At 49.6% G+C, this 15,914-nt stretch overlaps 1 protein-coding gene across 3 annotated transcripts; it reads right to left on the bottom strand.

Annotated features, from left to right (window-relative positions):
• Positions 1-5,837: 5,837 nt before the first annotated feature.
• On the bottom strand, positions 5,838-10,400 carry FCRLB (Fc receptor like B). 3 transcript variants are annotated; one of them, XM_055334158.1, is made up of 6 exons: positions 10,370-10,400; positions 10,053-10,073; positions 9,479-9,733; positions 7,700-7,966; positions 6,870-7,148; positions 5,838-6,331 (listed from the first exon to the last, which is right to left on the bottom strand). In XM_055334158.1, the coding sequence occupies exons 1-6, from the start codon at positions 10,398-10,400 to the stop codon at positions 5,916-5,918; spliced, it is 1,269 nt and encodes a 422-aa protein (XP_055190133.1). In that variant the 3' UTR covers positions 5,838-5,915. The 3 variants fall into 3 exon arrangements, with proteins under 3 accessions (XP_055190133.1, XP_055190134.1, XP_055190135.1); XM_055334159.1 differs by having other exon boundaries at positions 5,977-6,306; positions 6,845-7,015; XM_055334160.1 differs by lacking the exon at positions 10,053-10,073 and having other exon boundaries at positions 5,977-6,306; positions 6,845-7,015.
• Between the last annotated feature and the right edge of the window lie 5,514 nt (positions 10,401-15,914).

Raw genomic sequence — 15,914 nt, 5'->3', positions numbered from 1 at the left:
ATGTCATAGATAGGTTGCTTGCATAATCACTTTTAATCCTTCTAGCAATTCTATAAGGCAGATGTTATTACTATTCTGCTTTACAGGTGAGGAAACAGAACTTCAGAAACAAAGTCTCTTGCTCAAGGCTACATGGCTGGTAAGTAATAAAAATTACATTTGAACTCAAGTCTGAACTCCTGAGACAGGATTTTAAATCTCTGCCCTCTGCTACCTCAGGTCCAAAGCTAATTAGCGCGGCTATTATAACTTAGCATGCTACATTAGGGGCGTATTAACTTTAAGGGAGGCAGGGAATGATCATCTCCAGCATCACTGCAATAAGATTGGCTCCTTTGAACTGAAAAAAATAAAAGTGTATTACTCCTATTCTTTTGCCTTAGATGTCAGCTGGATCAGGGATAGACAATTATATGAGGCCTCTTATTGTGAGGAGGATGTCAAGCATTGAAATCAATTCTCTTTGCAAGTGCAGCGGCTGGAGGACAAAGCTAAACCAATATGGGCTAACTGTAGTGTGTGTTGGAAATAAGAGCTCTTCTTGGCAGAAAGGCTGCACTTAATGAGTAAGTATAGTCAGGAGTGCATTTCCCTTAGTTAACTATGGACCAATGAGCAAGTAATTCAGAAGATGGATGAGCAGCATTACAAACAGTGGCATTGACTCCAGAGGGACCGTATAGCTGGGCTGCTACATGACCCAAGGTTAGCAATGGTTCAGGATCCAGTGGGAACACTGAACAGTGGATAAAGAGTTAAGAGGTTCTCTGGGTCTAATTAAGAAATAAAAGTATGATGGTGTGCTCTCTTGACAAGGGTATGGGAAACAAACTCATACATAACTAGTGGAAGTTCAAATTGATTGCTACAATCTCTTTAAGGAGTAATTTGACAATATATTATTTTTTTTAAAGATTTTATTTATTTATTCATGAGAGACACAGAGAGAGCGAGAGAGAGGTAGGCAGAGACACAGGCAGAGGGAGAAGCAGGCTCCATTCAGGGAGCCCTATGTGGGACTCCAGGATCACGCCCTGGACAGAAGGCAGGGGCTAAACTGCTGAGCCACCCAGGGATCCTTTGACAATATCTATTAAAATGTAATATAAAATCTGGAAATTCTACTTCTAGGAGTTTGTCCCACAGATATAGTCAAATACATACCTAAAGATATAGCGGTGGGGTGCCTGGGTGGCTCAGTTGGTTAAGCATCTGATTCCTGATTTCAGCTCAGGTGATGATCTCAAGCTGGATCAAGCCGTGTAGGGTTCTGGGCTCAGTGGGGATTCTTCTTGAATTCTCTCCTTCTCTTCCTTCCCCTGCTCTCAAATAAATACATACATCTTTAAAAAAATAAAGATATAGGGGTAGTGTAGTATAATGTAAACCAGCAAAATTTTAGAAACAACCTTAATACTCCATCACTGGAAACTAGCAGATGTCATCTCCCCAGGAAATGATTTGTGAACCACCACTTGGGGCTTACTGTCCATCCTCTGTGCTTCTAAGCACCTTAGCATCCTCTGTCTTAAAACTTCTAGTAAGGAAAGAATCTATTTGTCTGTCTCTCCCCGAAAGGTTACTGTTATTTCCCTCATTTTGCAGATGAGGACTCTTGGGCTCAGAAGGCCTGAGCAGCCCTCCAGAGGGTTGAGGCTAGAGTCTATGTCAAAGCATAGAGGTGGGCAAGGGGCTGGTGTGTTGGGGAGAGAGCAAGTGGTCAGTGTGACTGCAGTACAGGGCTAATGGGCTCCATAGCCCATGACAGAGAGTTTGGACTCTAATCGAGAGGTTTTGATTCAATCTCTTAAGGAAAAAGTCCTTAAGTGTAAGAACTCAAAGAGTTCCCTCTTTCCATAGACTTAAGACGAGACAAGAAACTGAGACTCAGGGAGGCTGAGATCCAAAATGGGGCAACTTGCCGGGATCCTCTCTGCTCTCTGAGGTCAGACATTCGGGTTCCTGGTCTGGAATCTGGTTTAGGGTCTGAGACCTCAGTCTGAGGAATGGAACTGATCAGAGAACCAGAGAGAAGCAAATTCCTCCCCAGGCTTCTCCAGCATTTTGCAGCTATCTTTCTGCTTCAGAATGAGCTCTAAGTTCTCCTTGGGCAACCTGGGCTAACTAGCCTCTGTTTCCCTAAATGCTTGTTGGAACCTCAACCAGAGGCTGGATGGGGTCATTTCTTCCTGCAGACGGGCATGGCCAGTTAGTTGCCTGTCTGGTATTTCCTGCTATTTTTATAGTGTAGCCCTTCCTGGATATCAGTAACAGGTGTTGTTGGGGGTGATCTATGAGAGCTGGGGACTTAAAAGTGTTCTAAAGGGCAGATGGGTGGAGCTCTCCCACCCCCCCTTAAGTTCTTGTTCCTCCCCATCTCCCACATCTCTAGTACAAAAGAGAGGTAGATGGCAGGACAAACAGAAAGATATTGGGACTGCTAACAGGGAGTGAGTGAAGGAGATACCTGGCATACTAGCTCTCCTGTGAGGGCCTATTTCAATTTTTTTCTTTTTTCCTTTTCTTTCTTTTTTTTTTTAATTGGAATTCAATTTGCCAACATATAGCATAAACCCAGTGCTCATCCCATCAAATGTCCCCCTCAGTGCCTGTCACCCAGTCACCCCCACCCCACCCCACCTCCCTTTCCATCACCCCTTGTTCGTTTCCCAGAGTTAGGAGTCTCTCATGTTCTGTCTTCAATTTTTTTCTCTTGAAAAATGATCAACTGGTTTCTTTGGTTTTGGGGGAGGGTTAACTTGCGATCCTTTGATTACTAAGCCTCTTGGCACTAAAACTAGTCACTTCCTATCTAATTCAGAGATGGCAGAAACTTCAAGGGAACAAAATCAGAAGGAGGAAGGAGTCTCGCCCCCAGAGTAGCATGAGGTTAGCCAGGGAAATCATGGTCTCGGGAGTTCTGAGAAGAGAGATGAGCCTGCTTTACTTTTTTAAGTTTTTATTTTATTTTATTTTATTTTTTGAGCCTGCTTTAGAAAGCTGGAAATCAGAGCTACAAAGATTCTTGTAAACCAGAACCCACTGCTGGGTTATAGGGGCCTGGACATGCCTTCTCAGACAAAAGCAAATGTTCACTGAGATCAGTTTAATTGATTCTTTTTTTCTGATTTTAAGTTGACATCTCCTCCAATCAGGCTTATTGATACCTTCAATAAAGAACACTTCCAAATACCCATCCCAAATATCCAACATGGTGAAGGACTTCTTAACAAGACTTTCAAGTTCTGATCCCCCTTTACTTCTCTATGTTCATCTCCCGTCCCCTTGTCCCTAAAATTCACCTCCGCACAGAGAAACACACACAATTCTCCAACCACCCTCCATTATTTGCAGCTGTACAAACACAAGAAGGTCTTTCAAGTCTCCATGTGTTTGTGTCCACAGCCTCCCCTACTCTCAACCTTTTGTCACATCTTCACTTGAATTCTTACTCTTCTTTCAAGATTCATCTTCCTCCTCTGAATTCCCATAATGTGTCAGAGAGCACTTATCACATGGCATTGTAATTTATGTATGTACCTGTCTGCCTTCTTCCCCATAAAACGTCAGTGATTTTGTAATAATATGGTGAAGAATATGATGAAGGATGTTGATGTCATTCTGGTTAATCACTCAACAAGAAAGGGGAAATTAGGTTGTGACCAAGTTCAAGTTAGAAGTGAAAGAGTTGTTATCAATGCCGCTTACTTGACGAAGGGTATGAACCCAGTGACCCTCTGGAAACAAGTCACACCAGCCCTGCAGAGAAGGAACGGCTCTAGCGGGGAGATGGGGGACTCATGAAAATGGGGTTTGTAGTGAACACATCTCTGAGGTTACAATTGACATGGCATCTTGCTTTTAACCTTCAAGTGACAATAAAGTCACCAGGCAGGGTGGAATAGGGATCAGGTCTTGTTGTGTCTAGGTTGTGTTAGGGTTGAAGTGGCTGGTAGGGGAATAAAGAAAAAAAAAGCTAAAAACTAGAATTCCTCAATTTTTAAGGATTTGTCTTAAAACTTTCTTCAAAGGAAAAAAACTTTATTCAAAGAAATTTTGAAATGTAAAGAGTATCACTTTTTTAAGTTATGGCTAAAGAGAGCCTGGCCTGTCTGCTGCTACTAGAGCCTATCAGTCTGTCCAGCTCCACTGGGGCAGGAGGAGCATCTGGGGGAGTCTCACAGAACTCTGATTCTTATAATCTGAGCAAGCCACACAAATACCTTTCCCTCTAAAACTATATGAAATCTGGGACTTTGGGGTATAAACTCATCAGAAATACAACTGAAAGCCTCTATTTTTTAAAAATGATGCTGATGTGGAAAACAAAGGGAGAAGAAAAATCAATAAATTTCCTTACTACTCACAGCCCACTGACAGGTCCTTGAAGCAGACAGAGTGGCCTTCCTCTAGGGACTCAACTACCTTGATGTTGACAGTTGCTAAGGGCAAGATGGCAATCCTAGCCCGACCCTCAGGATCCTGTGAGTCTACTTTAACATATAAAAAATTCCTTTAGAAATTTCCTTTATCTCTACACCCCAAGATATATGTTGGCGACCATCCCCCATGAATATGGTCCACCAATGTACATCTGAAGGGTCTCATGACTCAGGCTGTATTAGATGGTCATAAATGATCTTTTCCCAACAAGAGCTAGTCACCCTCAAGGTCCTGGAAACCTTGCTTCCAAAATTCCTCAGAGACTTATGCTCTCCCTAAGGCTCTCCCAACTTGAAAGTATATAATGGGCCACTCTGCACAACCCTGGTGCAGCTCTTCCTGTCCACGGGTCCTGTCCCTGTGCTTTAAAATATTTTTTATTTATTTATTTTTATTTATTTATGACAATCACACAGATACAGAGAGAGAGGCAGAGACACAGGCAGAGGGAGAAGCAGGCTCCATGCACCGGGAGCCTGACGTGGGATTCGATCCCGGGTCTCCAGGATCGCGCCCTGGGCCAAAGGCAGGCGCCAAACCGCTGCGCCACCCAGGGATCCCTGTCCCTGTGCTTTAAATAAAATCACCTTTTTGCACCAAAGACGTCTCAACAATTTTTCTTAGCTTTGATCCTTAATGTCTTTCCTATATCAATGCTTTTTTTTAAGGATTTATTTATGATAGACATAGAGAGAGGGGAGGGGCAGAGACACAGGAGGAGGGAGAAGCAGGCTCCATGCCGGGAGCCCAACACGGACTCGATCCCGGGACTCGATCCCAGGACTCCAGGATCGCGCCCTGGGCCAAAGGCAGTAGTTAAACCGCCGAGCCAGCCAGGGATTCCCCCCTATATCAATGCTTTTGAAGAATATACTTTTTAAATATTTTTATTTATTTATTTGAGAGAAAGAGTGCATTGGGCGGGAGGCGGGCAGATGAAGAGGGAGAAGCAAACTTCCTCCCTGGGCAGAGAGTCCCCCAAGGTGGGGCTCTATCCCAGGACCCTGAGATCATGAGCCAACCCAAAGGCAGATGCTTAACTGAATGAGCCACCCAGAGGCCCCTGAAAGTCTTTTTTAAGAATTAACATTAAATACATTATGAATAGTTACAACCTGACCCTCAAAGATTCCAAAGGGTTCATTATCTCAATGCCCTTAAACAACCCGATATTGCCTGTGCTGAAATGTGTACCGGATGGGCACCTCTGAAAAGCTAAGGGTGCCTAAATAAACTTGCCAACAGAAACCTCCAAACCTCCAGGTAGGAAGTGACAGAAGGGGAGTCCTGGGAGGGGAGGAGAACCGAGGACAGGCCTGGCGCCTACCGGGATGCCCCAGGGCGCCCGGGGACACGGAGACCCGCCCACACCAAGGCCGCCAGAGGCGCGGAGCAGAGAGGCCTGGCCAGGTCCCCGCGGGTGGGAAGCCGGGAGACGCAGGGGCGGGAGCCTGGAGGGGGGCGCCCGGGCCTCAGCTCTCCACCGCGGTGGTCTCGGGGACTCCCGGGCTCGCAGCGAAGCGGAGGGCGGGGGTCTGGAGCGTTGCCCTGGGCTCTGGGAAGGCCGGCGGCTCCTTCAATTCCAGGACCACGCGGCTCAGAAGGCCCTTGAGCAGCTGCATTTCTTGCAGCAGAAGGTCCACGTCGGGTTTCAGGGCTCCAGCGGGCGGTTCCGAGGGCGCCGGCGGGGCGCAGGCTGGTGGCCCCGCCGTAGGGGCTCTGCCCGCGGGGCCCTGCAGCCCCGGCGACGTGGCGTTGGGGACGGAGGTGACCGACGGGGCCGATCTGGACACCGGGGGCTTCCTGAAGGACAGCGGATGGCCGCCCGGCGCCAACGCTGCGGCCCGGGGAGCCTGGGCGGTGCTGGACGCCGAGGGCAGCGCGGACCCTGCGGGCGCAGCACAGCGGAACCCACGGCCGCACTCACTCTCCACCCTGCGGCGCCCGCGGGCGAGGGCGGTAGGGGCCGGGGTGGAGCGCGGGGAAGGCGCGGGAGGACCGCCGGCAAACCGGGTGGAGAGGAGGAGGGAGAGGAGGAGGGAGGAGGGTGAGAGGTCGGGGGGGGGAGGGGAGGAGAGAAGGGAGGGAGGGGAGGAGGGAGGAGGGGATGGGAGGGAGAGAGGGAAGGAGGAAGAGGGAGGAGGAAGGGATGGGGAGGGAGGAGGGAGAAGAGAGAGGGAGGGGATGGGGAGGGAAGAGGGAGGACGGAGGAGGAGACGGGGTGGCGAGGAGAGAGGGGAAGGGAGGAGGGAGAGGGAGGAGGTCGGGGATGGAGAGGGGAGGAGGGAGGGGAGGGGGGAGGAGACGGTGAGCGGGGAGGGCCGGGTGGCGCGAGGGAGAAGGGTGCGGAGGCGCGGGCGGGGCGGCCCGCGGGGGGTGGCAGGGGTAGGGGTGGGGGGGCGTCCGGGGAGGGTGCGCTCACTCACCGCGCCCCGCGAGCTGCAGCCAAGGGCTGCGTTTCCGGACGCTCCGCGTGGCGGTCGCGGCCTCGCACCAGTAGGACTCGAGCTCGTCGACCTCGGGCTCGGGGACCGTGTACTCGGCGCCCCAGTCGAAGCGGCGCACGGGGCGACTGTACTTGTAGAAGGCGAACTGCAGCGGCGTGTCGCGCCTGTGCGGGTGCAGGCGAGTCTCGCAGCGCACGGCCACCCCGCCGCGGGGCTCCGCCCGGCCGGTCACCGTCAACACCGGCGCGGGGAACAGCTCTGCGGAGAGGGGCGCCGGGCGCTCAGGGTGCGCCGTGGGCCGGCGCGGGGGGCCCGCGTGTCCACGCGCCGCGGCACCGCCGGTTTCCCCCGAGGGACCCCGCGGCCCAGGGCACCGAGGGGGGGAGGAGGGAGCCTGCGAGGACGGGGAGCGCTTGCCAAGGGGGAGGGGGGAGCGGGCCCGAAGCTTCCCGTCCCATCCCGCCGGACACCCAGGTCGGGGCCCCCGGCCTGGAGGGGGGGTGCGCTCCGAGCGGGCCCCCCACCCCCCCAGGGACCCCTACCGCTGCCCCGCCCTCCGGCTGGGGCTTGGACACCGCCGCCGGCTCTAGGGCCCCCACACCCGGAGTAGGAGCCGCAGCTGCGCGGGAGGGAAGGGACCCTCGTGCCACGCAGGCTGCGCATCAGGGGCGCCTTCCCAGCGGAGGAGAGGCGAGGGCGCGCGTGGACTAGGGGAGAAATGCGCCTCCGGCCTCCCTGCCCGGCCGGGCTCCCGCCGCAGAAGTGCCCAGGGCTCGTCTGCCCCGTCCCGGGCCGCAGGGGGCGCCCACCTTGCACGGTCACGGCCACCTTGGCGGAGAACATGGGCGCGCTCTCCACCGGGATGCGCATGGTGCCGGAGCACTGGTAGCGCCCGCTGTCGCCCGCGCGCGCCTGCGGCACCGAGTAGTTGGCGCTCGCGTGGAAGTAGCGCACCGCCCGGCCCTCGTGGTAGTAGTGCAGCTTGTAGACCGGCTTGTCGTACCAGCCGCGGCAGCGCAGGACCAGCGGCTCGCCCTCGAACACCGCAGCGTAGGGCACTTGCAGGATCAGCCAGTCTAGACAGTCACCGCGGCAGGCCTGACTCCAGGAGAAGCCCAGGCCTGGGGGGTCCCACCCTTCTCCCCCTCCCTGCACAGTGGCTCCCCCCTCCCGGCTGCAGGCGGCCCAGGAGGCGCAGAGCTGGATGCCTTGCCAGGTGAGGGGGAGGTAAAGCAAACCCCACCCCCCCACCCCGCCCCGTGTTTCAGTAAGGATGAGGAAGGCAAAGATGCCTGGTTCTCAGCTGGCTCCAGCCTCATCACAGAGTAACGGCCATCAGGATGGCATTACACTGCTCAGGATGCCTTCCTCACCTGGCCCCTATTTACTTTTCCAGCACCATCTCAGTATTGTCACCTGCCCAGTGTCTCCCTCACTGTCCCCACTTCCCACTCCTAATGCAGGCTAGGTCCAGCCACACCCAATATACCTGTTGGGAGCACTGGACCTGCTGTGAGCCCAGGGCCTTTGCACCTGTCAATAAGACACCCCCCCCAAGACACACACACCCACCTGTTTTACTTGAGGCCTACTTGTCCTGTAGATCTAGCCTTCAACCTTTTCTCCTCCAGAAAGCTTCCCCAACCCAGCAGAGCTAACCCTTGTATAACCCTAACATGTTCCGGATGCCATTTTTAGGAATTTTACTTTGAGAAAGAATTCTGCAAGTAACAGCCACAATCAGTTTGCTATTCTATTCCACAAATGGTAACCACCTCCTCTCATGGCCAGTATCTTATCTGTACTATCAGTTTCCAAACAAGAAACCGCAGAGTATGCACATGAAATGTGTGTAAATGCTAAGTGATGATCTTTGAGTTCTGAATACAAATTGTGGCCTATCAGGCTGAGATGATATAATATTCCCTACAAAGTAGCTAATCTCGGAAGCTAAAGAACAAATTACTGCTATTTTCTTATCCTGCTTTGAAATCCTTCAAGTAACCCCAAGAAGTCAGCTTCTGAATTGATGCCTATGTACACATGTATGCCTGCAGTAAACTTTTAAGTTTACTTTGTTCAACTGTTGCTCTCTTTTTTCCTTAACAATATGTCATAATTCGTTTTTCATCCTCACAACGGCCAAAAGACAGATACAATCATTGTCCCTATGTGGCTGCTGGAAAGCGCAGAGAAGCATCTTGCTGTTCATTCAGGAGTGATTCTCCCAGCTGCACCCAGTCTACACAGGGACCTTCAATCCCCACCCCTTTGCTTTGCCCTTTCCATCCCTGACCCCTCCCCCATGGCTCCCCATCCAGTATCCCAGGTCCTGAGCTAGTCTCATAAATAAGCACAAACGTTTATTTGCCTCCCTCTATGGCAGAGGGGCAAGGGGACCTCTGGGGCCAGGCAAGCCTCATGGTGTCTCTCACATAGAGTGCCACGCAGGGCCCTGCCTGCTCCAGAGACTCAAGATAATCCCCATTTCCCACCCCAGTGGGAGTGGCCCAGTGTTCTCTCCCATTGGGGGCCAATATGGCCAGAGGAGATGCATGGAGCCCCTGCCCCCATGTTCAAGCACTCACCGTTGGAAACAGAGAGGTGGATGGGGTCACTGACAGGTGCTCCCCGTGTCTGGCATCGATACACCCCTGGCGTCTGCACCTCGATGCTCTTCTTGTGAGAGGGCAGAAGTAGGTGGCCCAAGTACCAGAGAGTGCTGATGGGCCGGAGCTCCAGGAGCAGAGGGTGGTACCCATCACATCGCAGGGTCACCCGCTCCCCCTTGAAGATTGTGGTCCAGGGTGGGTGTAGAGACAATATGGGCTTCTCCAGAGTGGCTGGGGGGGGGCGTGTAAGAGGGGGCAATGCGGGGAAGAGAATCAAGATGAGGTGCCCAAGATGTGGTCTGGGGTGGGCCACTGGGGTGGAAACCCCAGCTTCCAGGATCCGGCCCACATTGCTAAACCATCCCCGTGGCAGGAGACACCGCACCGGACTACAATCTACCGGTACCCATTTCGAGGTGCATAGAGGCAAACTGGGGTCATGGGGATTGAGAAGACATGAGCCAGGAAGTGGGGAGTATCCAGGCAGGTCACCCAGGGGGGTTGGTGTGGAAATTGTCGGAAATTGGGTTGAGGGATGGGGGAGACTCACCAGCTTGCCCGCTGCTTGGAACTGCAGAATGAGAATTGAAGTGGAAGAATGTTGGGGATGAGAGGAAAGTAAGGGAACTTTGACCATAGGAAAAGCTCTGGGAGTCTCAAGACCTGTTTTTCTTTTGCCTTTACTTTTCCTGGCTCTGAGAAAGCCCCCTTCTCTCGATCCTCGAAAAATAGATAATGAACTGCTGTTTGGAAATGAGGAATGTTCCCCAACGCGTGCAATGCACAAAACACATGCACACACAGCCTGGGCCACTCTCACCCCACAGCCCAAGTCCTTTTGCCGCTGTCCATGCACTGAGGACTCACCCAGGAGCAGAAGGGCTGTCAGTGGCCACATGCTGGCCTGGCCCACGGCAGCTGCAGCACGATGTCTGCAATAAATGTTTAAGTGCTTTGTTCAACTGCTGCTCTCTTTTTCCCTTAGCAACATGTCGTAATTCATTTGTCATCCTCACAACAACCAAAGAGACCGATACAATTATTGTCCCTATGTTACTGCTGGAAATGCTGACCGGTGTCGACTCCTGAGCCCTGGAAGACATTGCTGCTTCTCCCACCCATTCCTAATTCCTGAAATGGGGAGACTGGAGACAGCAGGACATGGGCTGGATAAGTGTCAGCTCTCAGGTGTCCCAGGCACCAGGCACTGTCCCACCTAGCACCCCTAGGGCCACCTCACATCTCAGGCCAGCCCCAACCCCTGTAGAGGAGGCATGCTGAGCAGAGCCTTTGCCCTCTGCAGCCCAAGAAAGCCACATAGAACCCTGGATTGTGGCAGGTGACACAGCCACCTTCAGGCTCCCATTGACATCGACCTCTGTCCCACATCATCCCCACCTTTCAGGTGGCCCTATAAGCCTCAATTGAGGAAAATACCTCCCCGTGTCCTGAAGGTCTACCTGGGGCCCTTGTTCTGCTCACTCCCTGATGACAGGAGTGTGAGGCCTTGGGAGGTTAACATTGGGCTCCCTGCACCCAGAGCTCACAGCTTCCCACAGGTGAGTGACAGAAGGGCATGATTCACCGATCACCTTCTGTGTCACTGTCTTCCAAAGTTCTCGTGAAGAATGGAAAAAATGCAATGTGGTTCCCCTTCTTTCACCCTTCCTGAAAACTTAAACCCTCAGAAATGAGAACATTCTTTTCTACGCAGCCCAGGGATCTCACCCTATGGCATCTCCACTCACTCGTGCCTGCCCGCCTTCCTGCTAGCCATCCCCGCAAGCCTTCCCCAGCCATGCCCCAGTTCCAGGACTCCTCACCTGTGGCAGAGAAGTCACTGCCCTCAGAAACTTCGCCCCTCAGAAACTTCGCAGATCCCACCTCCCAGCTCTACTTCTGGTGCTTTCTGAGCCATGCAATCATACCCTGAGGAATGGGGAACCTGAATTCTCATGTAAATACTTAATGAATTTTCCAACCTGATTGTATGTCTCCTTGGACCAGTGTCCTGTCCTACCTGGGCCGCAGTGTCCTGGGGCGCCTCCTTCCTCTGGAACTCTGGTGGGGAGGAAAAGGGCTATCAAACATTGTCAAGTCTCTTAAAGACAGTTTCCTCCCTCTTCCTTGCTGATGGCCAAAGCTCCATTCTGGGAATCCCCTTAGAGTTTCTCTTAATATGACAGTTTTTGTTAAAAATGCAAGTGCCTCTTAAGGGAAATGTGATCGGTTGTTTAAGTTCTGCTGGCCACCTCAGATCCTGTTTGAGAGCAGGTTTTTATTTTTGTAATTTCCTTTTAAAGATTTTATTTATGTATTTGAAAGAGAGACAGAGAGAGCAAGCACGAGGAGGGGAAGGGGCAGAGAGAGAGGGAGAAGTAGGCTCTCTGCTAGCGGGAAGCCCCATGCTGGGCTCCACCTCAGGACTCTGGGATCATGACTTGAGCTGAAGGCAGACACTTAACTGACTTGAGCCACCCAGGTGTCCCGAGAGCAGGGTTTTTTAAAAAGATAGATAGTCATATGGGTCTGAAAAGCAGGGAGGTGCTTGATAAGGGGCTCGGGAGGGAGGGAGAGAGGAACTGGATAGTAAGAACAGAGATTTATAAACTGCCTGCTTTAGGGGTGTCTTGGCTAGACCATGCTGCCAGACTTCCCCACACTCCACCTGCCTCCTCCCCCCGGGGCCAGCATGGGCCTCCCTGCGTCATCCACAGCCTCCCCATGTCATGCCCCAGGACTGTGACATCTGCCCCAGGCCACCACGTCTACGGTAAGAATGTGATGCACCTGTCAGCTGTCCCTAGCTCCACACAAGCAGTCTCTGTTTGGCTTATCACTCAGAACACAGATTTCAGCCTTTTTACCAGATTGCACAAGACACCTGATTACACCAAAAGTTCATGAGATGTATATAGTCTTCCTGAAAATCTCTAGACTCATCGATAGGGTTCCCATCATACAGTGCTCAGAATCTGGCCTGAAGACTCTCCCACCCAACAGATCTTTATTCTATTCTAGGCTTTGTTCTGCATTTCCCCCAAGCTGAATCTCTTTCTACATCCAAGACTTTTCCCTGCAGAATTTCTAATTCTTCACCCCTTTGCTAATGCAGAGAAAGGTAGCAATTATCCTTTGTTACCTGAGCAATTCTTTGAAGCCTGTCATGGCATAATCTGTGGACAAGATATGCCATCTTCTGCTAAGTGTCCTGATGACTAAAATGTTTTCAGTGATGATGACAGTGCTACTGTTGCTGGCACCAGCTCACACTGGAAGCCCTGAGCATTGAACCGGGGGCAGACCCCATGTCCCTGCATTTAATCCCAACAGGGGGCCTTTGAGGAAGGATTATTAGTAATGGAGGTGATAGAGCTGGGATTTGAGTAGAAGTCCATCTCACTCCAAAATATGTTCTCTGTCCCTGCTGCTCGTGGCAGTTTGTCATCGTAGGCTTTTCAGGTCCCTTCTCTTGTTCTATTATTTTTTCTTACCTCTATGCACACTACCCTCCACGTGAGCACACATTGTATGATGCTTACTGGATATACTTGTATACATGCGTATGTTTATCCTTGAGTAATGTCTCCTGTTATTGATTTACATAAATGGTATTGTGTTCTAGGTATTATTTTCTCTCTCAGAACAAAAGCCAGAGTTAAGAGGAATTTGGGTTACCCACCCCCATATTTTTCCTGCACCTATGATTGTGCTGGGATATCTCATCTCATCCTCTCTGGCCCTCGGACTGGAATTTACACCATCGGCTTTCCTGGTTTTCAAGCCTTTAGACTCAGACTGAATTATACTTCCTGGGTCTCCAGCTTGCAGATGCCAGAGCATGGGACTTCTCCGCCTCCATAATCTCATGAAGCAACTCCTCATCTCTCTCTCTCTCTCTCTCTCCCAGCCTCTGACAGTCACCATTCTAGTCTCTGCTTCTATGAGTCTTGACTATTTCAGATTCCACGCATAAGTGAGATCATGCAATATTTATCTTTCTGTATCTGGCTTATTTCTCTTAGCCTAGTAATGTCTTCCAAGTTCATCCATGTTGTGAATGGCAGGATTCTCTCTCTCTCTCTCTCTCACACACACACACACACACACACACACACACATCTCACATTTTCTTCATCCATTCTTTTGATAGACATTTAGCATTCAGTTTGTTTCCATACTTTGGCTATTGTGAATAGTGTTGCACTGAACCTGGGAGTGCAGGTACCTCTTTGACATACTGGTTTCGTTTCCTTTGAATATATACCCAAAAGATATATATCTCTTCATAAGATAGTTCTTTTTTTAAAAGATTTATTTATTTGAGAGAGAGAGAGAGAGAGAGAGAGAGAGAGAGAGAGAGCTCAATCTCACAACCCTGAGATAATGACCTGAGCCGAAATCCAGTCAGATGCTCAACTGACTGAGCCACCCAGGCACCTCTCGTAGGGTAGTTCTATTTTTAATTTTTTGAGGAACCTTCACACTGTTTTGCACAGTGGCTGCACCAGTTTGCATTCCCACCAGCAGTGCACAGGGCTCTCTGTCCTCCACAACCTCATCAACTCTTGCTTTTTGATACTAGCCATTCTAAAGGTATGAGGTGATCTCTCAGTGTGGTTTTGATTTGCATTTCCCTGATGATGGGTGATGGTGAGCACCTTTTCATATACCTGATGGCCATTTGTTGGTTTTATTTTTAGAAATGTCTCTTCAGGTCTTTTGCCCATTTTTAAGTCAAGTTATTTGTTTTTTTCTATTTATTTTGTTTTGTTTTGTTTTCTTGTTAATTGTATGAGTTCCTTATATATTTTGGATGTTACTGCCTTATCAAGTATATGGTTTGCAAATATTTTCTCCCATTTCATAGGTTCTCTTTTCACTCTGCTGTTTCTTTTTTCTTACTGTTTCCTTTGCTATGCTGTGCTGTTTTACTTTCCCAAAGATGTGTTACAGAATAAAGGAACACAGCGCAATCAACTTAGACTTTTTAAGACTTTAGACTTTATAAACTCCTCTCTGAGAGCAGAGATCATGCTAAACTCATATTCTTTTTTATTCTATAGCACCTTCTTTTTTTCTAATAACACAATACTCGGTACATAAATGTCAAATTAATGAAGGTTCTTCAGTACTGAAAAAAATTAGCTATTTTGTCTGACCTGATTAAGGCTGGGGAAAACGTGTGAAACACACATCATCATGGCTTTCAGGTCAACAAGCAAACAAAGGTTCACCAAATCCAGCAATACTGAGAGTACACTGGAGTAGTCTTTAACAGGTTGGAATGGTTTACTTGAAGATCAATAAAGGAAAGAACTACTCCACATAGGAGGTGATAAACTCAGGTTTTTATTACCTCTAAGAAAAGAAAAAGGCAGAAACCACACAAGCATTTGAAGATGATTTAGGGAAATATATATATTTAAAGGAGGCCTAAATCCCTGCTCAGATAAGATCTTTTAAATTACTAATAATTTATATCTACTTATGTGTTTCTCCCTCATGGTCTCTCCAAATCAGACCCTCAAAGGTAGCTGCTATCCTGACGTTGGTGTTTCCATTATCATGCTCTTTTAAAAGGTTTATCCTATGTATGTGTAAATGCCTAAAAAATATATTCTTTTGCTGTGCTTGTTTTTAAACTCTGTATAAGGGCATCATATTATGTGGTATCCCCTGGGACTTGCTTTTTCCTCTCAAGCTGGTATTTTTGATATTTTTTATGTTGCTTTATTTTAGATATGGTTTGCTAATTTTTACTTTGTATAGTATTCCACTCTGTGGAAAAAGCACAATGTATCCATTTTTCTGTTGGTGGATAACTGAATTGATTCCAAAGTTTTGCTTTTACAGATAGTGCTATTATGAACATTATTATATCTGTCTTCTAATGCACATACACTAGAATTTATTTTGGGCATATACACCTGGACATTGGATTCTACTTTATAAGATAATGGACGTACCATCTAGTGTTGACTTCGGAGACAAAATCTAGCGTGGCTGCATTGGGACCTCCGTGGGTCTAAACTGCACAGGGCCATAAACCAGACCCGGTGTAACAATTCATTTTCCCCACTTCCTCCCAAACCCCAGGCTAGATGGGCAGATGGAGACAAGTAAACCCCCCACCCATTCTTTCTGCTCTATTCTTGCCTTCCTCACCCCTCTCCTTGAGGCTTCCAAGTACTTGACGAGGCTGGATCCTCTGGGCAGAGTCTGGAGATTTTGCTGATGCCACACATGCCACTCATGCCACTCATCCCTTAAGGTCCAGGTTAATTCCCATCTTCTTCAAAGTATCTTCCCTTATGCTGGCTCACTCAATTCAACTAAACAGAATTTTAGAGCTTAACTATGCCTCATTAAACTAAACACCAAAGAGCCAATGTGGTGCAAAGAGCTCATC

Source organism: Nyctereutes procyonoides, unplaced genomic scaffold (genome assembly GCF_905146905.1).
Source record: "Nyctereutes procyonoides isolate TBG_1078 unplaced genomic scaffold, NYPRO_anot_genome, whole genome shotgun sequence".
NCBI classification, from domain to species: domain Eukaryota; kingdom Metazoa; phylum Chordata; class Mammalia; order Carnivora; family Canidae; genus Nyctereutes; species Nyctereutes procyonoides.
This window is presented reverse-complemented; position numbering and strand designations above follow the sequence as displayed.